Source organism: Vanessa cardui, chromosome 3, assembly GCF_905220365.1.
Source record: "Vanessa cardui chromosome 3, ilVanCard2.1, whole genome shotgun sequence".
Taxonomy (NCBI): Eukaryota; Metazoa; Arthropoda; class Insecta; order Lepidoptera; family Nymphalidae; genus Vanessa; species Vanessa cardui.
In genome coordinates this window covers 10,651,032-10,677,957 of record NC_061125.1, presented here as the reverse complement: position 1 = coordinate 10,677,957, position 26,926 = coordinate 10,651,032, and the positions used below count along the sequence as shown (strand labels likewise).

Genomic DNA, 26,926 nt, shown 5'->3' with positions numbered 1-26,926 from the left:
TTCAAATATATACGGTTAATCTACGAGGCGTTTACTGCTTGGTAAATACACCCTTCATTATTAAAATACAATTAAACAAAAAGTTCTAATATAATGTTACTATTACCAGTAAATAGTTTTTTCAAGGCACTGACGACAAAAGACACAGATAATATAAATCTTTATACAATTAAACTATAGATCAGTCTCCCTTAAATCGAATTGGTTCTCGTTTATATTTTCTTTGTCGATCATAATCTTTTTATTATCTGTGTCACAAGTCGGAGCGCTAGCACATCGCTTCCTATTCGGACTTATATCTATATTTACATTATTTAAACTTTTCAACGGCGATCTTAAACCGTCGGATAGATTAAAATCCATTGCTAAATTACTAATCGATGATGTTAAATCGCATGGAACATTTCCATCCAGACAATACATGAGCGAATCCGAGATTTTATCGTCTGCGTCCGATTTGTTAAGAATCGATAGATCGATCGGCGTTGCAGTTAACACGGATCTGCTCAACAAATATTCTCGGAACGGTTCCGATAGCGATTTCGTCGCTCCCAAATTCGTCGGTTCGTGAGTTATTTTGAATTTCGGTAAATTAACATCTTCGCATAGAGTTGTGTTTAACTCGTCTACATAATTTCTTCTTTCGTGGCTGATAACAAATCTCGTTGCACCGGATCGTATTAGACTAACGTCAGATAGCGAATCGGACCTTGCGTCTAATGGCGTTTTCATTCGCAGAGACGCATTTGTAGAAATATTTGACCTGTAAAAATTGTTTTATTAATAACATTATTTATTTAAAAATGTTAATTAATTTTCATGCATCTTAACCGATGATTTCGGGTTCAAACCCAGGGAAGCACCGCTGATTCATGTGCTTAATTTGTCTTTATTATTCATCTCGTGCTCAGCGGTGAAGGAAAACATCGTGAGGAAACATGCATGTGACAAGAAATTCTGCCACATGTGTATTCCACCAAACCGCATTGGAAAAGCGTGGTGAAATATGTTCCAAACGTTCTCCTCAAAGGGAGAGGAGGCCTTTAGCCCAGCAGTGGAAATTTACAGTCTGTTGTTGTTAATTTTCATAATCAAAACTTGCCTTCCACAAGAAAACGAAGATCTCGACATCATATCGTCATCGGACGATACAAAATCACTGTCGTTCTTTGGAGATATTGATCGGTAGATTTCCGATTTAACCGATAGATCCTTTTGCTCCGAACTCTCCGGCTGTTCTGATGTTATGATTAAGGGCTTACGAGATCGAGGTGTCATTATAGATTCCTAAAAAAAACAAACTTTAAGTAATAACAAGTAATGTCCATTTTCATCTGGTTTCTATAAAGTGGTATTCAAGTTTTAATAACTTTTAAGTGTACGACGTATAGTACGACACAAATTAGATGTGGCATCGGAAAATGCAATGGAATGAAACTAAAACCGATTATTGCCGATTTACACAATCAATACAAATAGCTCCCTATCGCGCCATTCGACGCTATTCGTCGCTATGATTCTCGCGTCAGAGAAAGCAAGTGTATGTAAATCGACGTGTCAAATTGACGAATATATTAGGTCAAATGATATTACAAGTTATTACATTTGTGCAAAGATCATATTAGCATGAGAAATAAATATTGATAATTTGGGATAACGTACTCAATTCGGATGTGATCGGTTTTACGAATTTTGCCGATGCTACATCTAAGTTGTGTCATACTATACGTATATCATTTCTGAGATTAAGGAACGATTTTTATATCCAGCTAAGAACTAAATAAGGTAGTATAGAAATTAACTTAAAATTGATATATTTAATTATATTGTGGTCCTTAATTATAGTTTATTTGAGTCGGTCAAAGCCTTTTTTAATTAATTAAGACATTTTATTTGTTAATAAATTCATTCGAAGGACTAAAGCTAAATTTAATGTGTAAATACGATTATGATGACTAACGAAAGGCGATTGTAAAGCATAATTATTGTAACAATTTTCTCAAAAATAATATTTTCAGGCTAATAAGCATGTATATGCTCATTTATTAAGTGATTTATATTCATTTTAAATGACTGAATCAGATGGCAATATTATTAAGATGTATTCACACAAGGCGCCCTCTCCGCGGTAAAGTTTAGTTTTTGCTATCCGTACTCATAGACATCTCACGCACACTAACTCATCTCGTAAGCACGAGTGGCACAGTCACTTAATACAAATATTACTAAATTAAAAAAATAATAAATAACGTGCTTCGTTATTTATTATTTTTTTAATTTAGAGTTGATTGTTTCTACAAAACGATATGAAAATGATTTAATTTTATTTAGAGGAATATATTGTGTTATGTATAAAAACAAATTTTAAAATTCAGTGAACTTAGTTGTGGTTATCTTATAAAAAAAAATATTATAATTTTTGGATGTGGTTATTAGGTGTTAGCCATAACAAGTAGCGATCATCATCATCAAATTCATTTCAATGGTTTTGCCGTTAATGATCACCAGAGAGACAGTTTTTTTTTTGGATTTATAACATTAGTCATTAGTTTTCTATGTTGTCTTGGGTCTGGGTGTTTGTGGTACCTTCGTTACTTCTGATTTTCCATAACACAAGTGCTTTAGCTACTTACATTGGGATCAGAGTAATGTATGTGATGTTGTCTCATATTTATTTATTTATTTATTTATTAGTATAGCTAAACGCAAACGCCTTTCATTAGTTAACATATAGCGTAGTATGATGATTTGTATGAGTCTTTAGAAATAAAAGCACACGGCAATGATTTAAGCAACATTGATACATGCAACAAACCTGCATCGCTTTGGACAATTTTTGTGTAGATTTCGTTATAGGCGACATGGAAGCTCTTCTAAAGTTAACTGTGTAAGGCGTCGTACAGTCTTCGTCGAAGACCGCTTCCGATATCCCCGGGGTACTTGTTAAATAATGCATTTTAAACTCTATATCGTTTGTACAAAGTTTATTTTTCTTTGGTGTATCCTCCAAACTTTTTTCAGGGTAGGACATATCGTTTTCGGAATCTTGATCATCTATGCAAGACACGCATGACTTCGGTGTACTGCGAATAACGGTACTTCGTTTTTGATACTTTTTGTTTAAATTTTGAGATCCTGATATTATTTTGGATCGGAATAGTCTTGAACTTCGCTTTTTCGTATTTTTCGGAGTTTCTTCATTAGTATCTAGATTACTCAAATTGGGTTCGGATACGAACTTTGGACTATGTTTTTTAGATCTGTTTAATGCACCTTCGGATAACGTACTCTCGTTGCTCGCATCCGAATCATAATCGTCATCGTCCAGAGATTCCGAACTAACTAATTTATTAGCTAAATTCTTTAATATTATATTTTTATGGGACACGTCAACTTTACCATCATCGGTGTATCGTTTTCCTTTGTGTTTCTGAAAATAACTCATGCGTTTAGCGTCGTTTTAGCGAAAGTTAAAGACGGACAGAGACAGAAGACATAAACACTTATGAGGGACAAGGACAAATGTTACAAACATGTTAGTTGCACAGACATGCTTCGAAATTTCGATATGATTGCAAAATTAAAATAAAAAATCATAATTTTAGCTAAGTGATTACATTTTAATTCTGCAAATCATATCAAAAGACATATAAATATATTTGATCGATCTCACCTCCTCCACTGTATGAATAACGGAGCCGGAACCTTTCTTTGGTGTCTTATTCAGTAGTCCCTTGTTGAAAATGTGCCTCTTGATCGAATCTCCGAAACTTCTAGAACCAGCTACTTTACCTGTCCTTTGTATTTGTATTGGTGTTCCTACAATGCATAAATGAAGATATATAAAACTGATGCTTTCTATCTGAGGGTCAGGCCTTTACCTCGAGATTAGTCTAGCGAATCCTAGGCTTCATTATCATTGAGACATCATTTCTCGACTAAAAATAAAGTATTCCATGGAACCTTATAGTTGATTCATTGCAGATAAATTTTTATTTAGTATGGTTACAGAGTATGGCTAATACAGGTTACCAAACATTTAAAATATGAGGTGAAGTTTCTAAATAATATTACCGATGGGATATTCTATCAGGTACACGGTAGTAATATCATAGAAAAAAATTTAATAACACCACATAATTTTTATGTATGTATTAGTTACTTGAAACTTGAACCGCACCTTATCTGGCAAAGTGCAGGCAGGTGGAAATTAAATGTGACGTAACATACAAACGCAAACAATCGAGATGGCCCAGTGGTTAGAACGCGTGCATCTTAACCGATGATTGCGGGTTCAAACCCAGGCAAGCACCGCTGATTCATGTGCTTAATTTGTCTTTATAATTCATCTCGTGCACAGCGGTGAAGGGAAACATCGTGAGGAAACCATGTGACAAATTTCATAGAAATTCTGCCACATGTGTATTCCACCGTATTGGAACAGCGTGGTGGAATATGTTACAAACCTTCTCATCAATGGGAGAGGAGGCCTTTAGCCCAGCAGTGGGAATTTACAGGCTGTTGTTGTTCTTGTAGGCTGGTTATTAAATTTATACTTGTTTAGTTTCATTTATTTTACCCGAGCAAAATTGGATCAAAATTGGACTATGGCGATGATGATCAAATTAAAATACTATATTCTATACAGGCTGTTGTTGTTTGTTTGTTGTATACAAACGCAGGTCCAACTGACTGACTGTCGACTAGAGAGGTGTTCGCTCGCGTGTCTCACCGTATCCGTTCTGGCGGTTGAAGTGCTTGACGAGACGTCGCTTGTGCTGCGAGTCGGGCAGCGCCTGGATGTGCGCGTAGAGCTGAGCCAGCGCCGTGTCGGTGGGGTTGCTGGCGTTCTCGGCGCGCGTGCGCCCGCGGTCCACGAACGTGAACACCGTGCTCGCCGCCGTCCTGCAAGCTCCGCCCACCGCCCCGTGAGTGCGAGCGAGACGCCGCATATATCGCGCCTTGTCGCACTTGCGGATCCCCACCGCCCCGTCAGCGTACGCACCGCGCGCGAGCGGGACGCCGCATATATCGCGCCTTGTCGCACTTGCGGATCCCCACCGCCCCGTCAGTGTGCTCACCGCGCGTGAGCGGGACGCCGCATATATCGCGCCTTGTCGCACTTGCGGATCCCCACCGCCCCGTCAGTGTGCTCACCGCGCGTAAGCGGGACGCCGCATATATCGCGCCTTGTCGCACTTGCGGATCCCCACCGCCCCGTCAGTGTGCGCACCGCGCGTGAGCGGGACGCCGCATATATCGCGCCTTGTCGCACTTGCGGATCCCCACCGCCCCGTCAGTGTGCGCACCGCGCGTGAGCGGGACGCCGCATATATGGCGCCTTGTCGCACTTGCGGATTCCCACCGCCCCGTCAGTGTGCGCACCGCGCGCGAGCGGGACGCCGCATATATCGCGCCTTGTCGCACTTACGGATCTCATGGAACGCCACGGTAACGTCCACGCTCGTATAAATAGCGACAAAGATTTAGTATAAAACAAAGTCGCTTACCGGTGTCTGTCCCTATGTATGCTTAGATCTTTAAAATTACGTAATACATGCACTATGTAGTATAGAATGGCTGAAAAACTGTGAAACATTCTAAGACATTCTACGGATGAGAAAAGTATAAAATTTAAATTTATTATCCATTAATGTTCGAAAGAAAAACATAACTAATACTACGGTTAAGTAAATTTTACTACAATTTATTTTTGAGATACATACTTTTTTTAAGCTGTACTATTACGCATTTATAATATGATATGATACAAAAATGACTTAAATACACTCGTAAAACTTCTCGTACTTTTATCTACATATGTAACATAAGATACAATCTTATTTATCTCACCTGTCTGTAATGCTCTCATCTAAATCAACATCCGGAGACATTGCACGCTTCCTTTCGCGTAGGGTAAAGTATGCTGCCGCGTCAGTAGCTAATCGTTTTGGCGCTTCGAACAGACGCTGACACTGACGTATCATGAAACTGATAAGAGGAGAGAGAGCTATGGAGTCAGCGTGGAAGGTCTCTGGTGATAACTGGAATAAACGAATTTTAAGCATTTTTATATTTACATACACGTGAATTAATTTCATTGATCTATCTATTCTAATAGATCCATTCAATCTTTTCTTATATCATATTTGTACTTTTATGTCTAGTGTGATCCAAAGAGTTCTATTTAAACATTATCATACAATTCATATACATACAGTATACATTATATGTCCAGCCACAGTGACACATGGCCAGATATGCCAGTTCAAAAACAGTTGTGCTATGGTACACAGCAAATTAATGTAGAAGTCAATTGTTTGGGTCTTTTCTCCCTTTGCAAAGTAGATCTCCAGCATATTCACAGAACAGACAAGCATCAACTAACTGCTTTATATTTGCCAGGAGACATTACAATGCAAAAAAACATGTTGACATCGAGAAACATACACATACAAACACAGTGCTAATAAAACATAAACTAACTTACTTTTCTTGGACACAGCAAATGTGGTGTAAACATAGTTGCCAGTGTGTCTGGTGACATTCTATTACTGGACTCATTATCGGCTACTAAGCGCAACAAACTGAGTAATCTTTCTAGAAAATTCCTGTGTGTAGGTGCCAGAAGTAACAGCAGTAATTGTAGAGCTGTCAGCAATTTGGTTTCTGATGAGTCAACATGAGTAGGATATTGAGCTGGAAAAAACAATTTACATGCCATTAAATCTTTGTAGGAGTTACCGAAAAATTGTTGAATTATCATAATGTAAAAATGTTTGCACACTGTAGATAGTTAAAGTCGCCATTATACACACCAATGCTAACCATAACTATAATGCTCTAAATCAATGTCATTGGTAAAAATATATTTATTTGATATTAATCTAGCTTTCAAAAGTAATTGCTTAACAATGCAGTTGTATTTAGAAGTCTGTGCTACTGTACTACTGTACCTTTTTAATTATGCCAGCATACTGACATTAGTATCTTAGCATCTTTAATGTACCCTCTTTAATCATCATTGCAAATACCAGTTTAGAAAAACTAGATTATTAAAAGCACACAAAAAATAAAATATTGAAGATAGAGATAAGATAGATTTTCCTATGATTTATCTGGTGCATTTAATATTAATATTAGTTAAATTTTGAGCTTATGTTGTATATATTATAAAATATTTTTTAAATAATATTTATTTATATGCCTTATAAGATATTTGTAAAGACCCATTTACTATTGAAGATTATAAAATGAGAAACCAAGTCTAATACACATACAAAACATATTAAAAAAATCAATTTTGCACATTGTTGCTATAATATACCAATTCAATGAGTTTTGATTAGCATTATACCAGATTTAAGATGTTAGAATCTCCTCACCAGCTAGTGTACAGTATGTTTGATAATACTGGTCCATTAGTAAAGGTTGAGGCAACTCAGCCAGAAATCCCTTAAGAACTGATGCACAGTCATGCACAGAGAATTTTCCATCATCAAGACCAAGACTTGAACCAGTTAAGAGTAGCTGACGTAGCTCCTGTTGTCGACTTAGTGATCCAGTACGGCGAAATATACCCTCTTGAGTTACATCTGGAAAATTTGTTTGAACAATTAATTTTGTTTCACCTCATACTATCATTTGTTAACAGGAAAAATATTTAACTTATTTTCAGATTAATAAAGACAATTTTATATTGATTGATGTATGTATAATGTAAAGTAATAGCCTGTAAATTTCCCACTGCTGGGTTAAGGCCTCCTCTCTCATTAAGGAGAGTGTTTGGAACATATTCCACCACAATGTTCTGATGCAGGTTGGTGGAATGCACCTGTGGCAAAATTTCGATTAAATTAGACACATGCAGGTGTCCTCACGATTTTTTCCTTCACCGCCTAGCATGAGATAAATTATAAACATAAATTAATTTAGTATGTATGTATACATAAAATAAATAACTTACTATCCGGTTTAGATAAGAATTCTATTAGCTCATAAAGCCTAAGTATCCCATCTTCAGTAATCGAATTTGCCTCTTCGTTTTTCTTTGTGTTAACAACATTTTGACTAGAATTTGAATTGGAGTTTTTTGTTTTTTTGTGAAAATTCCATCGGAATTGCTTTGGTTTATCCGTCGAACAATCGACACTAAAATAATTGATAAAATTTATACATTTTTCAATAGTCACACATGAATTACCTCACGGGTAATACTTACTCGTCTGTGTTTATATCTACAACAAAAGATAGATGCATGCGCACTAATGTAAAGAATTGCTCCAAATTTTCATGCCTAAGCCTTTCTATTAGTTTCGTATCAGAGGAACACATTTCGAAATATAAAATCTTTCAAGAAAATAATTCACAATGCGCGATGTGTATTATAACGCATTTGTACCGGAAGTTTCCATTACTTAATGTAAATATGTCTCTTCATCGTTCATCACAAAACACTAAAATAATGTTTATTTTACTTTTGCCCAATAAAGTATTTATATAGAAAAAAATGTTTGAACGAATTCTGTATAGTATTAATAATTGGTACTTTTGTTTTTAAATGAAACGTCAGTTGTCAGTCACAACGGTTAAATTGAAATACGTTCAAAAACGGGAAAATATTAAAGTCAATTCAGAGCAATAGGTACGTGAAATTTACTTTTAGATTTTAATATAATTTTCGTTTAAGAAGTGCACTATTTTATCTATGTATCAGTATTCTGTTTCGTTTTTCGCATATTCATTATATCAAACTCTAAACAAGTGCTTTTATTTTGTTTCATACCGACTTAACCTTTAAAAGTTTAATAACTTTATTCATTCCTTAGCTTAATCAACTTATTTAAAAAAATATATCTTATCCATTCATCTTTTTGTATCCTCAATTACCTTATTTTTTTCTCTATAACAAATGCTCCATACGATTAATGCGTACCAATTACAAGTATGCAATGATATTCTAATAAACAGATATGTTACCTAAGGTTACCTATATCCATACTAAACAACGAAAAAAAGTGTGCAGCGCCGGGGACCGTTTATTTTAGTTTGTTTTTACATTTCGTTAAAAGTAAAAAGGATAGCTTGATAAAAACAATAAGTAAAAGGGATAACTAGATGTTTTGATTACGCAAAACGTATTACTACGTAATTATGATGTATTATAACATATTACTACGTAAAACAATTAAAGGCAAACGTCCCAATTAGGAAGTTTTCTGGTATTCACTTTTTGCGCGTTAATAACATATCTGTTTACTACAACATCATTGCAAATATGCTTTAATTTGATGTATATAAAAAATTATTTGATAGTTAATTATTAAATAAATATTTCAATCGAAGTAGTAATAAAAAAAGGTGAGATTTACGTCTTTCTTGCGATTTACTAAAAGGTCAGTTATATTGTACATTACTAAGAGTTTTATTACTACTATTAAAATTTATTTTAATTTTATTTTTAGTATATATCTTTATTTCTATATTTCTTTATATCTATATTTGCGTTGATGTCTAAAACGCCATTTTTTCGCAAATCCAAAGGTATTGATTACTGACTAGTAACAGACTTAATCGAGGTAAACCAATGATATCGCGTGAATTCGCTTTCACATGAATTTTATTTGGTGTTTGTCCTCCTGTGGTTGGAATGGACTATCCAATCTTGTTCCTATCCAAGTTAAACTAAAAATTTGCAATTACAAGTTACTATGATGATATTATCATCCTTATAGAATATTATATTCTTAGTTTCCTGGCCATCTTTACTTTGAGTACTTGTACTTTGAGTGATCAGTAAAACTACCTGGTATCCTGATTAACAACAGCAAAACCAAAAAATTTATAAAGCATGATATCGAAACGGGCAAAATATATTTAATTTTCATAAACAAATACTCTTCAAGTTACAACTATTGACAGGAAAACAAAGTAAGAAAACATTGCAACTCAAATTCATTAAATTTATATTAAAAATTTTAGATCTTAATCTCTAGCACAGTAAGATATTTTGGTTATGGGTAATGATTTATTGTAATTATATATATTAAAACATGTCATCATGACCCAAGTCGGCTAATAAATTAAGTCCTCTTTCTTTGAGCGCTTTTGACAGCAATTTCTGTTGTTCTATTTTAGCATCTTGTTCTCTTCTTTGAGCATCTAGGATATCATCAACTGATACTTCTGTCAATGGCAGACTATCTTCTTTATCCTTATCCTGAAAGAATTAACAACTCTTGAATATGCATACTGTAACTTACTTTCTACTTAGAAAATTGTGCCATTATAACATATATCTATTTCAACAACAATTAATAAGTAAACAAAGAAATATCTTAGCACAAAAAAAAGTAGGATTACAAAATAATAAATCTTGATAATGATTCAAAAACAATATTGTTTAATGGCATATTCTGGTATTTTTTAATTATTTTTTTGAATACATTGAAAAGTAAATGTTCGTATGAAGCAATGTACTTACGATTTCACCTAATAGGACAACATTTTCTCCTCTAACAATAAATATTCCTCTCGGAATATCACCATATTCCCTGCCGACGTGAATTCTTTCTATTGTCTTGTGTAAAACTAAATTTGCAAACTGATCCACGCAGCGTAAATAGCCGATCAATGTCCTGCCATCGCGCAGCAACACCATGAGTTTCTCTTAATGAAATAAGGTTTATTATCATGAAGGTATAAATAAATGTAAAATATAAAATTTTAACTGATGAACCTACTGTCTAATTCGTCCAACAAATGTGCTGTTCCTGCTAGGGGATTAACATTATTTGACATCCTGATTCTTTATTTTCTAATAAATGCAATATAATTGAATTTATAGAAACATTAGCATAAATATATTCTAATTTCCAACCCGGTTTATGTGACAAGTGGCAACTGACAGTCTGACAGACACAGAGGGAGACAATAGCTTGATTACTGACATCTGACAATCCCAATGACAGATTGCCATCGTTATTGTTGCTACAAACTGTCAAGTATAAGTTGGCGTTCCTGTGGCAGCACCTGCTACACCCTTTGTCTTGCCACTTTTTTGTTTATTTTACCAATATCTCCCTAGAAAAAAATTCTCTACGGCTCATTTTTAATAGATTTTGGGTAAGTTTTCTTAATAAGGGTAAATAAAACAAATAAGATATAAATGAACAGAAAAAAATTGAAGATGTTTTTGTCACACGCCAACTTACACTTGACGCGCTGTATGGATTGCAGAATTTTTAGGTACCTAAAAAAATGTTTACAAGCTGGAACTGTAATCGGTAAGTTGATTTATAATTATGAAAAATTCTATTGGCTATTTCAACCAGAAGACTTCAAAAGACAAATTTAAACAACATTTAACATCGAATTGATTCAATATCACATATTGAGAGCTTAAATAATCTTTAAAGAATCAACATATTCATTATTAGCTATGGATTACTTAAAATTAGTTGAAATAAAAATTTCAACGAAACTTTACAAATTAAAGTGGATATAAGTAGTTAAGTGAAATAGTGTTGTATTACAAATAAATATAAAATAATCAGTAGCTCAGTAGTCCAAAATATAGCTGTGCTATTAGGAAATTGCAAATAATACTTAAATAACGTATAGTATCTTTATTATGATAAGAATTAATGTTCTTCTTCATATTTACTTAAAACAATCTAAACTTTTAAAACGTCCTATATAAAATGTACAACAAGTTTTCAATGCTTAATATTTATTCCAATTATGTAGGTACCTGTTTGTGAAATAGTATATTAATATTTATTTAAAATAATATATTGGATTAAAATTTTGTGAATGAAAGGTAATTTAAGGTTTAAATACACATTATCTTTTACATCATAATCCATCGTTTAAAAATCTAATTTCCCAGTTTTGTCGGTTTCTTAAATAATGAAAATAACTTTTTTGTGAGATTAAATACTTATATCTTAATGAATACTTTTCTCTTTAAAAATTCCCGCGTGTTGGACTAAAATTTACTTGTCAAGTCTGTGAACTTCCGAATATTATTTATCTATATTAGCTGTCATCTAATATTGCATTTTGCATTGCACTTCAGAGTAGGTACATAACACAAAAATATTGTGTTCCGTGTGAAATTTAAAATTAATAATATTTGAAAGTACCTGCATCTTTTTCAAGAAATTGAACGTGATATGTTAATTATAACAGCGAGCGATATAAATATTGTTTAAAAAATTAAATATCACTATGGAACCGGACGATGAAATAAAATCGGGATGTTTATTATTTCCACCAGCGGGAGGAAACATGTTTAGTAAATTCCCTAAAAAGGTACCTTAGTTGTTCTAATGCTTATAAATTATTTACAAAAATACTATAAATTAATAAGGTAAGTAATAAACAGCAATAAACCCGAGGCATGTTACAGTTATGACAATATGCTTTCTAATGAGTCAGGACTTCGAAATATGTGTACATGTAGAATTACTGCATGCTGATTACGAATTCTGTAAGTTTGTACGTATAACAAGCGGAAATTCATTTGTTTGCATTTCCTATTTGTTACAATTAAAGTCTCATTCTGAATACTAATTTATATTTTGAATAATTCATTATACTTTCGATAATTTATCTCAGTAAATCCTCTCAAATAATTTGATATTACATTATATGTTTTGTAAATGTATTTTTTATTGTGTTTATCAACATAATACTAGCAAAAATATCTTCTGCATATTATATTATTTTTTTCAGAAAAATTGGCAACAAAAACACTGTATGCTATTTAATGCTAGCATACAGGGTATCGAACGCCTTGAAATTTACGATAGTAAAGATGATGTTACATCTGGTGCAATTCCAAAAGTTTTGACTCTTGAAAATTGCATAAAAATTACACATTCTAGTCCAAACACAATAACTATACTGACTAAGTCACATACTCAGCAAGTCAGTGCCCCATCTGAAGCTGAGACATTAGAATGGGTGACTGCTTTACAGTCTGTTGCTTTTAAAGGAAGAGATATCAGTCCTATTAGTTGTGATGAAGACAATGACTTGTACTGTTCATCAGGCGAAGGAGTATTTTCAGTGAAAATGTGTACTTCCGATGCTTCAACAAGGTGTGGATTCGAACCAATTAGATACCTTCTTCTCTTAACTGCAACTGCTATTGAATTAAGAGATGTCAATGACAACAAGCTATATGCAACTTGGCCATATAGATACATTAGGAGATATGGTTATAGACAGGGTAAATTTACATTTGAAGCTGGTAGAAAATGTGATACAGGTGAAGGCATTTTTCATCTAGAACATCCTAATCAATCAGAAATATTTAAATGTTTGTCTCTTAAAATGAAGACAATGAAACAAATGATCGGCAATGATAACCTTAACAGTCCTGAATTTTGTTGTCCTGGGTCGAAAAGTCCTCTTGTAGGAACTAGACCAGATGATCTGAACTTAAGTTCTCTTTCCTTTAAAACAGCATCAGTTTCAAGTCATCAGTCTGCCAGCACTGACCGAGATACTGCACCTCTGTTGATGCCTAAACCTGCACTCAAACCGAAACCTCAAAAGCCTCCTCGTAAAATTATAAATCTGCAAAAAATAAGTAAAGATCTGCCAAGTTCTTCAGACGAGAGTATTGACTTTGGACGATATAAAAAGCTAGACAACTATGAACCAATAGATCAAGTAAAGCGAGAACATAGTCCCCCATCCGTGCCATATGACAAAGTAGAAGTGAGAAGTGAAGCTTGGAGGACTTTAGGAATTGATGACCCAGATCATACTGAATTTACTCCAAATTTAGCTGATACTCCAAATTGCATGAAGCTTATATCCAGATCTCAGGATAATTTAAACACATCTGGACCTGAATCATCAAGGATTATTCTCTTACCTAGCTCTGTTGTTGATCCGGAGGATGAGAATTATGACAGGTTACAATACTTTGGTTCAACAAGTAAACTAAACAAGTCATCAAGATACAAGAAGATAGAAGCCAGGCCAACAACTTTGGCTCTCAGTGAGCCTAAAAGTAAAGACACATGGAATGATTATGATGAAGTGGAAAATGTTATGCAAACAGCGAGGTTGGCTGATGATTCTCATTTAGGTTATGGTATGATAAGAAAACCCAACACTCCTGGACCCCAAGTACCGACAGCTGCTCAAGCTCAGATTCTTCAAAATCAAGTTGGATTGGAAGATATTACCCATTCTAATTGGAATGGAACGGATTATGCAATTATAAGCCGTCCAAAAATAGTGTAATAAAAAATTGTCAATGAGATTGGATCCTAAAGACTGAAAATTACAGTTTAACTTATATTCTTTATAAGTCATATTGATATACTGTGAAATTATTAAGCATTCCCAAGTTATTTACTACTAATACTTTCCACTATAAGATAAACCTATCAATGTTACTTTAATCATGACACATGTTTATTAGAAAATGTTCAATGGCATGTGTTAATAGTTTTTTTGTCAGTAACTTGAATTTCATGAATTGAATCATCATTTTTTTTGTAAAATAAAGCTTGTTGAATTGTTTTAAAAGTATTATCTAAAATTTGAGACTGTTGTAGCATTCCCATTTTGATATTTTTTATATGTCTAAGAAATCTTTATAATCTAGATAATGTTTAAATAGTTTATTAATTAGATGCACAAGATATTTAGAGATTATTACCATGTGATTTATATGTGCCTTATTTTTGTTAGTTTACATGTAAAATTAAAAAATAAAAGTATGTAATAACAACACAGATGATAGGAATATTTATTTACCGCAGGTCTTTACAGCTAGTTAAAAATCTAATTATTTAACCTGTTATTATGATAACACATTTAGTAATTATATTTTGTATTATTTGCATGTTTCTCGTTTTTTTACATGTAAACTAATGTTACTTAGATTTAATATTAATGTTTACCATCTGGTGCCAAGATAAGTACAATAATTTCTATTAGCACTATGGTGCTATCTTATATAGTGCATAATTCATTTTTAATATGTCATTTGCTAAGATACTTACTCAAAAGTTTGTCTATTATATTTTTACTATGTCAGCCATATAATAAATAAAATAAGTCATGTAATCTTTTAATTAATGTTTTATTTTAATTACCTCAAACTATTCTAAAATATTCACTAATATTTGTTTTTAATTGAAAAGACCTTGAAGGGACATAGTTAAATTTGAATTAATTATTAAAATATATCTATTTTGGTCTTGTAATGATGTGAGTTCATGTTTTTTTTTAAAGAGTTAATATCTCTCTTGTAACAGTTCATTTTAAACATATACAGAAATAATTATGATTTATATACAGTATAATACAACTAAGAACTATAATTATTTTAATAACATATTTATGTAAAATGTTAACAAATTTATCAGAATGAAAATTTTATTTGCATTATGCAATACATTCATGTAAAACCTTTATTTCAGTGTTAGACTGAAATGTAAAAAATATAATAAGTCAGAAGCTGAACCTACTAAAAAGCTTGAACAACACTTAATTAAAACCACATGTTTATGTTTCGAAAATTGACTTTTTTGTATTGTAACTTAAAGTTTGTACATTTTACATTAATTTATTTAAATTAAAAAAAAAAAACTATCCATCTAACGCTTTCGTTTCAACATTATTAACAATTTCATTGGCTATAAATTCTAAATCCTTAGACATAATCTTCTGTACAGTCTCCCCCTTTTCAGCCATGATATCTTCAATATTCTTCTTTCCATTCATATCTGTGAACCAGTTCAGATTATCGGCAATAAGATGTTTATTATCGCAACCATCACATATAACAATTACAACACCTTTGTAGTACGCTAGTTTTGTGATAAACTTCGAATTACGAGTATTGCATTTTTTACAAGTAAACATCAACTGAAACTTTCCGTCAGTCTTCTTTGGCTCGTTCGTAAGCTGCACTTCATTTAGTTTTGAATATGAGGTACTGAAATTTCTTGGCGACTGGATTTTTGGCGTTGATGCAGCAGTTGGGATCAAAAATCGTCTTCCGAAAAATGAATTGCCATTACTTGGAAAACATACCACGTTATTTAATAGACGTGGCTTGTGATATTTCACTACAAAGTCAATTAAAGATTTTCGAGACATTGTACTGTTGTTTTAGAAAAACAAATTTTAAATACAATATTGCATCACTTTTGCTATTCCTTAATAACATCAAAATCACGTTGTTTTTATGTCAATGTCAAAAACTTTTAAAGATTTCACATTGCCAGTATAATTTTAAGTGGGTTGTAATTTAATTTTCCACGATAACTAATTGAGTTGATACATATAAATGTAATTTACTACAATGAAAGCATTATTATTTTTTGTATTTCTATCGTATGACTGACAAAATGTGCACCTCACTTGTAGAATGATTTAATAAAACTTTGTAGTGTTACTTAATAATGGTATTAATACGTAGTAAAAGTAGTATGTATTTAAATTATAATTACATTAGAACTGTAATTGTATCCACAGTATAAACTCATTTATGAATTCTTATTTAGTGTCACATATTATCTCCCTTTAATGCTGTAAATTGTGATGTCACTTTCACTACCTATTCAATAAATCACTAATGACACAAGAAACAATAACCTAGAATTTACCAATTCCATATTTTCAATAGTTTAAGTTTTACAAAATGATTTCTAATTGTAAATAATGATCTGTGACTAAATTATTATAAATTTTATTGTAAAGAAATAAATTTATAGTGTAAAGAAAATTTCTTCATTCGTTTATTCTTATAAAAATCTACTTTATACAAACCATTTTAAACAATATTTACGAAAATGGAGCCTGTTTGGTTTAGATCGGATTTGGCTGACGAAATTATAAAGAATAATGATATTTTTGATCAAACACACAGTATAGTAACAGGTAAGATTTAGATTAATTTTCGGGTTAACTAAAATTTTACTTGACGAACATAGTCATAGTTTGAATCTAAAACATACATTTTAATTAATTTTCAGATATTATGTCAGGTCGGCTTCAAATAACGAACTTAGTCGAAAATATGGCTGGAGTATTAACAAATAAAGAAGTTGATAGCAGGGAAAGAGGAATGAGATTTTTTACAAAAATATTACAAGAGATTCCTAAAGATTTTTTAACTGATATGCAAATCAAATTTATATCTAAATTTTATATAGATCGATTAAAAGATAACCATAAAGTAATACCTGCTGTTTTAGAAGGCTACCTCTATATTATTGAAATGAAAAACTATAGTGTACAGTTAAGCGGTGAATATTTTAATGTTTTGTTTAGAGAGGTAGCTTGTCAATCACAAGTGAGGCAAGATAGATATAATATTTATTTGACAATACCTAAGTTGATGGAAAAAGATGTTCAATGTAAGTATAGAACCACAATTAGATTTGATTTCGAAGATAACTTAATTTATTGTACCTTACATTCTTATCATTCAAAAGAATTTGAAATTACATTACAGTATTTAAAAATATTAGTCAAAATTACTAAATCTTAATTTTATTTTGTAATTTTTATGTGTTTTGTTAGTAGTGAAACTGAAAATTCATGGAAATTACTTATTAATAGAGTACCTGAAAGGAAAACAAACCGCACTGGTCTGTTTAATGGATGGATAGTTTTTTTATATTAAATTGAATATGCTAAGTAATGTATCACTGCTACATGTTAGTAATATTTATTCATTAAACAGACAGGTCATGGTTCATTTCTATTGTGATATTAAATACAGTTCTCATAGACTCAGCTTAAATAGGCAACGTATATAAAGGCAAGCTGTGAAGGCCAGTTAGTGTTGGACTAGCTACTAGGTCGTATAACAAAGTTGTATCTTTTTAAAAGATGTTGTTACCATGGATTGTCTATTTTTTTTATATCATGACATCCCACAATATCAGATACCAAGATTCAAGATAATTTTTTATTCTGTTATCAAAAATTGTTTTTTTTTTTCTCTCTTTAAGAATATTTTCGGAATGTATACCCAGAAGTAAGGCCAATAGTCATTAATTATTTTGAATTAAAATAATGCGGTTATCAGCCATATCACACATGCTGCTGTGCTGTAGACCAAAATTTATATGCCCAGAACATATCACACTAGCTGTCTACTATAAAGCTTGGGGAGAACATGTCAGGAATGTCACAGAACACTTTAGAATACAGTATAGCCTGTATAGAAGTAGATTACTATGGACTTACTTGGCCCAGATTACTAGGCATTTTGAATATGACCCTGTGAAAACCTCAAACAGAAAAGCTTAAGTCTAAGCTCTATTAGACTAAAGGATAAGTCTAAAAGAGTTTTACTTAACAAATGATCATAAAATTTACAGATGCTCTCAGAAACATTATTTTTCATATGGGCCTTAGATGTATAATAATTTTAAAAGACTTTTTATGATAAAACTTTAAATTGTTATGTTTAAAATATACTCTCTCTTAATAAGGGAGCTGATTTATCTTATAATTCATCTGCTTTAAAATATCTCTTTATTGTTCTCAATGTAAAACTATGATTTCAAAAGTAGTTTTGGGTTCACTGAAAATTATTTGTAAATTTTAAAATGTGATTCTTAGATAAAATAAGTCCATTTATGTTTATTACATATGATATTATTAAAATGACTTTCTGCTAGTTCTCAACTTTTGTTTGTCTATAACAATTATATCTCTATTCCAATATTTTAAATGTGATAGTAACTCATGTCTTCATGTTGTGCTTTTATGGCTAAGCCAGGGAGCAATCTTAAGCCCCAAAGACATAAGCTCCTTAGTTTTAAACTCTTTTTTATCAGCTGTTAAGGGAAGATTTAGAGCAAGATTTCTTTTTCAGATATGAAAACACTTGGTCCAGACTTTATATATGGAGTAATATCATCAATGGATGGTGAACGTGATCCTCGTAATTTGCTGTTTCTCTTTAATTTTCTGCCAAAATTTCTAGCACAAATTCCTTTAGGGCATTTGGTTGAAGAAATGTTTGAAGTTATTTCTTGTTATTATCCAATCGATTTTCACCCTTCTCCGAATGACCCGGCGCCAGTAACGAGAAATGATTTGGCGGCTGCCCTATGCCCATGTTTGTGCGCAATTCCTGAATTCGCTGAGCATTGCTTGGTGTTGTTAATAGAAAAGTTAGACTCTAGTTTGAGAGTAGCTAAAATTGATTCGCTTGTTTTATTGGTAAGTGATAGTCTCACTGAAGCATAGATAGTATGATGGATATACTCTAAATGTTTTTCTTTTTTATTTCAGACCAAAAGTTGTGAAACATTTAAAGCAGAAAGCTATGGTCCATTTTTAAAAGCATTGTGGTCATCTCTGCAACGAGAGATATCACATAAAACTGATGATGTTCTAAAACTAGCTGCTCATGAATCTCTATCAGCACTGGTCTCCAAATTGTCGACAATAGCCAATACGGATCAATCTTTCGAGAATTTTATTAAGGGGATACTCATTTCCATGCAAACAGCACTAGCGGAATCCACAACGGTAGCACAATTTGTACAAGCAACAAAAGTATTACTGACGGCAGCCAATGCGTCGAAAGAGTCGTGCGAAATAATCACGAAAGCAATGATCCCTGCAGTTCTTGCCTATTACGAATTCAAAACATCTCCAAAACTTCAGATAGCTAGTATAGAATTCTTAGGAGATTTGTATGAGTTGGCCCAACATTGGGGGGTGTTGGATCAAATCCAGAAACAGGTTGATGAAATACCTCAGTTATGTTTGACAGCAGCTAGTGAAAGAACGAAAGAATACCAAGTTGTAGGATTTAGGACACTTATTAGAGCAAAGGATGCTCTCAAAATTGATCTTGTTGTACCATTTGTGGAGATTTTAACATACAACATTCAACACTTAGAAGATGACGAAATACTAAGCGTTAGTGTAGAAACTGTACATGCAATTGCAAGAAAGTATCCAGAATTAATAATGGACTTTGTTGTTAAAGGAAAATGCGATCTAGAGAATTTGATTCAAGATAAAACTGCATTACAGAAACGTCTTAATCTCCTATCAAGTCTGGCTAGTATAGATGATTTCACTAAAGTAATCATCGGAGAAATGCTTAAAGTTATAACTTCAAGTAACGAAGAAGCTTCTAAGGTTATCAAAGCATTAAGCAGCTCGATATCCAATTCAAGTTTGTATTCGTATGATAAAGTAGCGCAAATAGAGAGTGATCATGGCTTAATAGATTCGGTACTAACTTGGCTGAGTAATGAAATTGCTGCGTCTAATGAATCATTGGAACATGGTTACTCATTAGTATCCAATACAATTTGTAGCCTACCTGCAGATAAACAGCTGAATATTTTATCAAATCACACAAGCGCTCTTATCGAGAAGTGTTCTATAAATGAGGCTAACTTCCAGATGTTAGAATGTTTATATAGATCAATAAGACCAAATGTGTACAATAAACATTTCGAGGAAATCCTATCTTTAGCATTAAGACTTACTTTAAGTAACGATAAAGACATAGTACGTTTAAAAGCATGTTATTTAATCGCTCACTTTTTAAATAAAGCAGAGAATGGGCAAAAGTTTGAATTGATGTATGAAGGGTTAAAGAACAATTTATCCTCATGTAATAGAGATGATTTGAAAATTTGTCCGAGATTGATATTTTTATATGGTTGGATTACGAAGGCCCTTGTTATGAGAGGCAGTGATCTATTTCAATTTTGGCTCAAAAAGGTAAGAAATATTTACAAGAGTTTAAGGGTAGTTTGTGACAGGTAAACTATTTTAAATATAAACATCTGGTAAAATTTAATCTTAAACAATAACAATTAATAAGGAAATGTTTGTGTATACATTCGATATAAAGTAGAATTAGGGGCTTATTAATTAAATACAGTTTAATGCTTATGAAAAGATTCTGCAGAAATTATACTAATTCCTGAAGATCTACAGTTTGATTGTTTTTGTAACTATGGCTGCACAAATTGTAATTTAAAAAATGTTCAATATTGTTTCCAAAAATATTTTTTTGTCTGAATTTTATGAACATTGTGAGTATATAACCTCGTCTATATTATATAGATGGAATGAGTTTTATAATACAAGTAAATACATAAAAGATGAGTGATTATTTCATAATATGATGAATTATGTGATTTCAGATTCTGATATCAATATCAAATCCTGAATGTAGTCAGCAAGGATCAGATGCTATAAGGATAATCATGACAGACTTCCCAGACTGTCTCAATTATCGTCACCATTGTAGAACAAGTCTACTATACAAACAGAGAATGTTCCTGACTTTTACAAAAATGTCTGAAAATATGTCTATTTGTCCGGAGACTAAGGAGGCTTACATATTAAGTTGGGCGTATATTTTAGAGAAAACGCCGAAAAGTGTACTTAATAACGATGTGAATAAGGTTGGTGTTTGTAAATTACATTAAATGGATATGGTGTTTTTTTTTCGCTTTCTAATAGTGGCAGGCGGGCTACTAAATAGGCCATATGTGGGTCAGTGGTTACCACTGCCTACCAACTAGGCTGATAACTGGGAGTTAAAATGTTATGTATTTTGTGTTTGTAGTAACACTGGCTCACTCAGCCTTCAATGAAATTGTATACACATTATACAAAACGACGGCCCAGAGAAATTGCCTTTGTGTGCTCTTTGTCAGATATGCCGGATTCGTCTTGTTTATTTCTAGGCGGGTGTTTCGACAAATGAGGTGCGATTGTTTTTCCCTAGGAGTTCAACTCGTGAATGGACTTAATAGGGTATTTTCGGTGGTGAAAAATAAATTATCAAAGTTGATAAAACTTAATGATTACATAGAAATATACTTAAAATTCTGAATTTGAGAAAAGAACATTATCACTATACTAAATAAATGGACTATGAATATGGACTGTTATTTATATAGGTTTGACGTTACCAAAATGAATGACAGCGTTTAAATTTTAATTTCATTTTCGGGTAAGAAAAGGTGTTTATTTTGCCAAAATATATTTTTTGTGGGTTTTTATGAGGATACACATAATTTTGAAGTACTATTTTAAACACCGTAGAATACCCTATTATTTTTAGGGCCGACTAAAACCATCTAAGTAATCAACTTATAACAACAACAACAATATTACAACTTATAAGTAATCATCTTATTACGTTTTACTACGTTGTGGATTTTTTGAGTGTATTTTATTCGAATAAATATATTTTTTACAGATTGCTTCCTTGGCTATAGATGCACTGGAATACGACAATAAAGATCTACTTTTAGTTATGATCGATATTCTCATTTATTTCGTTCAGGCGAAAACCGTCGCTTTAGCTCAGAGCTTACAGACTATATTACCTAGGATAATAAATTTGACTACATACGTTAAGTCGATGGTAAGTTTTGAATGGGTTTTATTTGTTTATAATTATAATTACTTGATTGTTTAACTGGGTAAATTATTAATTTTTTTTTATTTAAAATTTACTTAATGTTTTGAATACACTTATTTATTATTTTCACACGGAAAAAACTGTCGGAATGGTGCATCGTCTTTTAATATAGCGACGCGTCTAAACAGTACATAATACATTTTATATGTAGTTGAATTTGACGTTAAACTTGGTATATAGGATATAAAATAAAAAATAAAATGAGGTGTTAAAACAATGTTTAAACTCGTTAAAACAGCTGGAACAATGAAATTAAAAAATGGCATTATAAAGTGTAAAAAGTAAAGTAATATTCAAAAATTTAAAAGGTTCAATCCAAATTGTACTGATTCATATAACTGAAATTTTGAATTTTGTTGACTTAAGTTCTAAACATCATCTTTTATATTTAGAAGTGATCATTTATTATTATTTCAGGATGTAAGAATAAAGAGTTTACAATGTCTATATGATATAGCGAATTCATATGACACGAGATTACTTCTACCGTTCAAACAGGATATTTTGATAGATTTAGCGCCATCTCTCGATGACAAAAAGAGGCTAGTAAGAAACATGGCGGTGAAAGCGCGAACAAGATGGTTCCTCGTCGGTGCACCGGGAGAAAACAAAGAAACATAACCAATAAATATATATAAATATTAACCACCATTCATTTTTATGATTTATATTATGTATTTTACCAACATATTCACAGCTAGCGCCATCTATTAGCGGTTACGTGCATTTTAACACATAGATATCATTTTATTTTATTTTTCACAATCACTCAGTCATAGATAAACAAGCTAATGACGTCACATGATCACAAAATTATTCACATTAACAATTAAATCAAATTGGCCTTAAAATAAAATAGTATATACAACATTGTATAGTTTCTAAGTACCTACAGTGTTATTCGGTGAATGTTTGACAATAATCTGCAATATTGAGTGGAGTGAATTTTTTTTATAAAAATCCATTGATAACATTATTCTTGTAAAATAAATATTTATTTGCATTTATTTTACACATTTATATTTCTAAATTCAAATGTTATGTTTCAAACCCATTTACATCGAAAGCCACATATTTCCCGTCTTGTAACTTTTCCCTAAGTACATACTCTAGGAGACTGAAATTTTCAACGTCAAATTGTTTTTAGTTTTTAGCAAATGTTAATTTTGACGATGTCAGAACAAGATGTTGGATTAAATCTTAGGAATCACGCAAGTTTATTCGTTCACGTTATTCTTTCATTGTTTTTATTAGAAATCTCATAAGCAAAATATACGTATTATTATTACAGATAAACTGGTTTTATTTAAAAACAATATGTTTTTTCATCATCCATGATATTTTTATACTGTGGTTTTATTTGAGAGATCGCAACTGTAGATAAGAAAGGCAGATTCCACGCGTAAAGACTCAAAGAAGTAGTTGGTATTAATTACGACTTAAAATAAAGTCTAAAGACCAAATTAAAAGGTTTTTTATTATTTGTAATTCTAATAAACTTTAATTGAAGAGTTCGTACCCGTTTTATAATAGTGTTATTCGCCATTTTAAAAGAGTTTTTATAGGTACATACAACCCAAACCCGGTTTAGAGACTGAGAAATAGTCCGTCTAAAATTTCTATAAAACAGTTGGCGCATACTATGTTTTAGAACCCAGTTATTTGTAAAACAACCGTTCATAAACTTTAATTTTCGTAAAGTAAAGTAAAGTAACAGCCTGTAAATTTCCCACTGCTGGGATTAGGCCTCCTCTTCCATTAAGGAAAGGGTTTGGAACATATTCCACCACGCTGTTCCAATGCGGGTTGGTGGAATGCACATGTGGCAGATTTCGATGAAATTAGACACGATGTTTTCCTTCACCGCTGAGCACGAGATGAATTATAAACACAAATTAAGCACATATATATAGTGGTGCTTGCATGAATTGTTTTTCGGAAAAGAAAAAACAACAAGCTTCATAAGCCAAATTAATTCCGCTAACGCAACAGAACAAATCCTTTATTTAAAACGGCCGTGACTTTGTCTACATCCGTAACAAACGGTAATTAAGTCGAAGAAAAGTAAAATTTATTTTTAACAAATTCAAATATAAAGTCGGAAAGGTTCCTTGGGACATAAAAGAAACCTTAGATACGTATGCAGAGCCCATCTAAGGCTTAGTTGGACAAATCTCTGGCCACTAACAATTTGATTTAAATTTGCATAATCTCTTATCGCGTTCCAACGTTTGCCGCACTTTAAATGGTAATGAAGACCCTAAAGTGGAGTTTTTAGAAGACCGAATGAAAGATAGTACTTCAGTTATGTTTAAGCGCCCAAAATAGAATAAATAAGTAGGTATTATTTAATCCGTATGTGTCCAAAGTTTATGAAATAGCCACCCGAACCGGCTTCGCACGGGTGCAATACTGATACTAAATATATTACAGAATTTGTTTATTTACCAGATCACATTATTATTGTCCATGTATTATTTACTCTCGAATCACTCTATTTATTAAAAAAAAAAACGCATCGAAATCTGTTGCGTAATTTTAAAGATCTAAGCATACATAGGGACAGACAGCGGTAAACGACTTTGTTTTATTTTGTAAATATAGCGAATCGATTACAGATTAAATATAAGTATATAAAAATTTAAAAGATAATATGCACGTTAGATGAAACCCACAAAGAACTTTTAATATTTTTTTCTTGTGTTATATTTATATATACAATTGAAGATTTTATGGATTCCGTCATTTTTAAAGGAATTCCCAGATTAGTATTCAGGGTTCTGTCATTCTGTCCATAAAAAAGTCAGTTCATAAAGAGTAGCCATTTTAAAAACTTCGTTGAGCAGTACAATTTATTGTACCTATTTAATCAAAGAAAGAATAATTTAAAAGATACTACGAATATATACCTAATATTTGACTTATTACTTTAGATTAATATAGGTTATAGGTTTATAATCTATAACCTATGTTGTTGGCTATATATATAAAATATATAATACAGATTGTATTGTATAAATTGTATGTAGTACGGTGAACATGGAATGCTTTTACAGGATCGATTACATTTATGTGTTACATGAGATAAAATATCATTGTTAAAAGTTTTATTTAATTTTTACGTACTTATGCAGATAGGTACACTCAATTTTTTTATATATACCGATTTCAATCTTAATTTTAGTTAAATTTCATGAATTGTAACTAATATATGCTAGATGTATAAAAGGTGAGGTTCATAGTATCCGCATCCGTATAGGCATCATTCAAGCTAATTAAAATTAAAAAAAAAACATTTTTATAAATCATTTACAGATCTAAGCATACATAGGGACTGTTTGTGGTAAACGACGTCGTTTAAATACTATATAATGATAATGATGATTTGTAGATTTTTAACAAACGTATCTTAATTTTAAACTACTTATAAATAAATCCGTAGTATGCTACACTTTTTTCTAATTCAATGCCGCTCTCCGAATTACAAACAGATAAATTTTGATGCACTTTATTTCGGAAAACAGAAACTCGCCGCTACAAAAACATATGTCAACCGTAAATAAAACAACGATATTTCGTAATTACATCACAACATTATATAGAAATTGTAAAACCCGTTAATGAAATAATCATAATGTTTTCATCACAATTAATATTTTAATTAAAGAAAGTTATTTTTTAAAAACATTTTTAGTCCCACAATAAGTTTCACGATTCTGAAAATTTATAATGTCTTTATAAAAATATTGAGATAAGTAATAGCACCACTAAAGTTACTTAATATTTATCTTAAACTACAGTGGTGATGGTTACTATCGACTTTATTGTTCTAAGTAACATTAACCATCTCCTAGGTACTTACATGGTAAACTCGGCCACACCCTTAGGAACTAATGTGTTATGTCCCTTGTGCCTGCATTTTCAGGCTAATTTACTATTTAAACCGGAACACAGAATATACTATGAATGGATGATACCCAGATGGGTTTGCACGAAGTATAATACTGGGATAATAGTTTGACATATTTAAATATAAAAATAGGTAGGTTTTATATAAACAAAGGTTACGTGACAACAACAACGTGATTAAAGTACGGTACGACAGTGAGCGATCGGTTTCAAAGCTTCAAACTACTTTTCTAAAGGTTAGGTTTGTTTTGTACTCGTATTATTTGTTAATATTTTAGTTAAAATAGAAATACATAAGTGACTGGCACTTATGTACTTGTATTTTCAGTATTTTAATACCAACTAATGCTGATAAATAATTAATTATCTAACAGAATTTTTTTATTGTAATTTTGACAACCTTTTCCATGTGTAGTATAAAAATATACAAATATACTACGATGTAAATATATTGATCAAATATCTCGTATCACTTAGGAATTTTAACATACAGCTCACTGATCCATTAAACCGAATATCAACGTACTAAGTTTTTATTTGTTACACTTTAAA

The 26,926-nt window shown here is 31.8% G+C and overlaps 5 protein-coding genes across 6 annotated transcripts; 2 read left to right on the top strand and 3 right to left on the bottom strand.

Moving 5' to 3' along the window:
- Nucleotide 1: 1 nt before the first annotated feature.
- Nucleotides 2-8,666, bottom strand: LOC124543530. The gene is made up of 10 exons (XM_047121756.1): nt 8,222-8,666; nt 7,967-8,151; nt 7,386-7,595; nt 6,491-6,699; nt 5,854-6,044; nt 4,733-4,905; nt 3,674-3,819; nt 2,816-3,430; nt 1,103-1,287; nt 2-763 (listed from the first exon to the last, which is right to left on the bottom strand). Exons 1-10 carry the CDS (start codon nt 8,332-8,334, stop codon nt 175-177), a joined length of 2,616 nt encoding a protein of 871 aa, XP_046977712.1. The 5' UTR covers nt 8,335-8,666; the 3' UTR covers nt 2-174.
- A 1,282-nt stretch (nt 8,667-9,948) lies between these two features.
- On the bottom strand, nt 9,949-10,943 carry LOC124543613 (U6 snRNA-associated Sm-like protein LSm1). The gene is made up of 3 exons (XM_047121861.1): nt 10,743-10,943; nt 10,484-10,668; nt 9,949-10,219 (listed from the first exon to the last, which is right to left on the bottom strand). The coding sequence occupies exons 1-3, from the start codon at nt 10,798-10,800 to the stop codon at nt 10,046-10,048; spliced, it is 417 nt and encodes a 138-aa protein (XP_046977817.1). The 5' UTR covers nt 10,801-10,943; the 3' UTR covers nt 9,949-10,045.
- Nucleotides 10,944-12,064: 1,121 nt separating this feature from the next.
- LOC124543641 (docking protein 3) lies at nt 12,065-15,104 on the top strand. 2 transcript variants are annotated; one of them, XM_047121900.1, is made up of 2 exons: nt 12,065-12,315; nt 12,739-15,104. In XM_047121900.1, the coding sequence occupies exons 1-2, from the start codon at nt 12,232-12,234 to the stop codon at nt 14,263-14,265; spliced, it is 1,611 nt and encodes a 536-aa protein (XP_046977856.1). In that variant the 5' UTR covers nt 12,065-12,231; the 3' UTR covers nt 14,266-15,104. The 2 variants fall into 2 exon arrangements, with proteins under 2 accessions (XP_046977856.1, XP_046977857.1); XM_047121901.1 differs by having other exon boundaries at nt 12,065-12,373.
- A 432-nt stretch (nt 15,105-15,536) lies between these two features.
- Nucleotides 15,537-16,237, bottom strand: LOC124543579 (DNL-type zinc finger protein-like). The gene has a single exon (XM_047121822.1). It carries the CDS (start codon nt 16,132-16,134, stop codon nt 15,622-15,624), a length of 513 nt encoding a protein of 170 aa, XP_046977778.1. The 5' UTR covers nt 16,135-16,237; the 3' UTR covers nt 15,537-15,621.
- A 369-nt stretch (nt 16,238-16,606) lies between these two features.
- LOC124543566 (MMS19 nucleotide excision repair protein) lies at nt 16,607-23,753 on the top strand. Its single transcript, XM_047121802.1, has 7 exons — nt 16,607-16,917; nt 17,013-17,396; nt 18,869-19,218; nt 19,291-20,745; nt 21,174-21,437; nt 22,241-22,408; nt 22,883-23,753. Exons 1-7 carry the CDS (start codon nt 16,830-16,832, stop codon nt 23,084-23,086), a joined length of 2,913 nt encoding a protein of 970 aa, XP_046977758.1. The 5' UTR covers nt 16,607-16,829; the 3' UTR covers nt 23,087-23,753.
- Nucleotides 23,754-26,926: the final 3,173 nt, after the last annotated feature.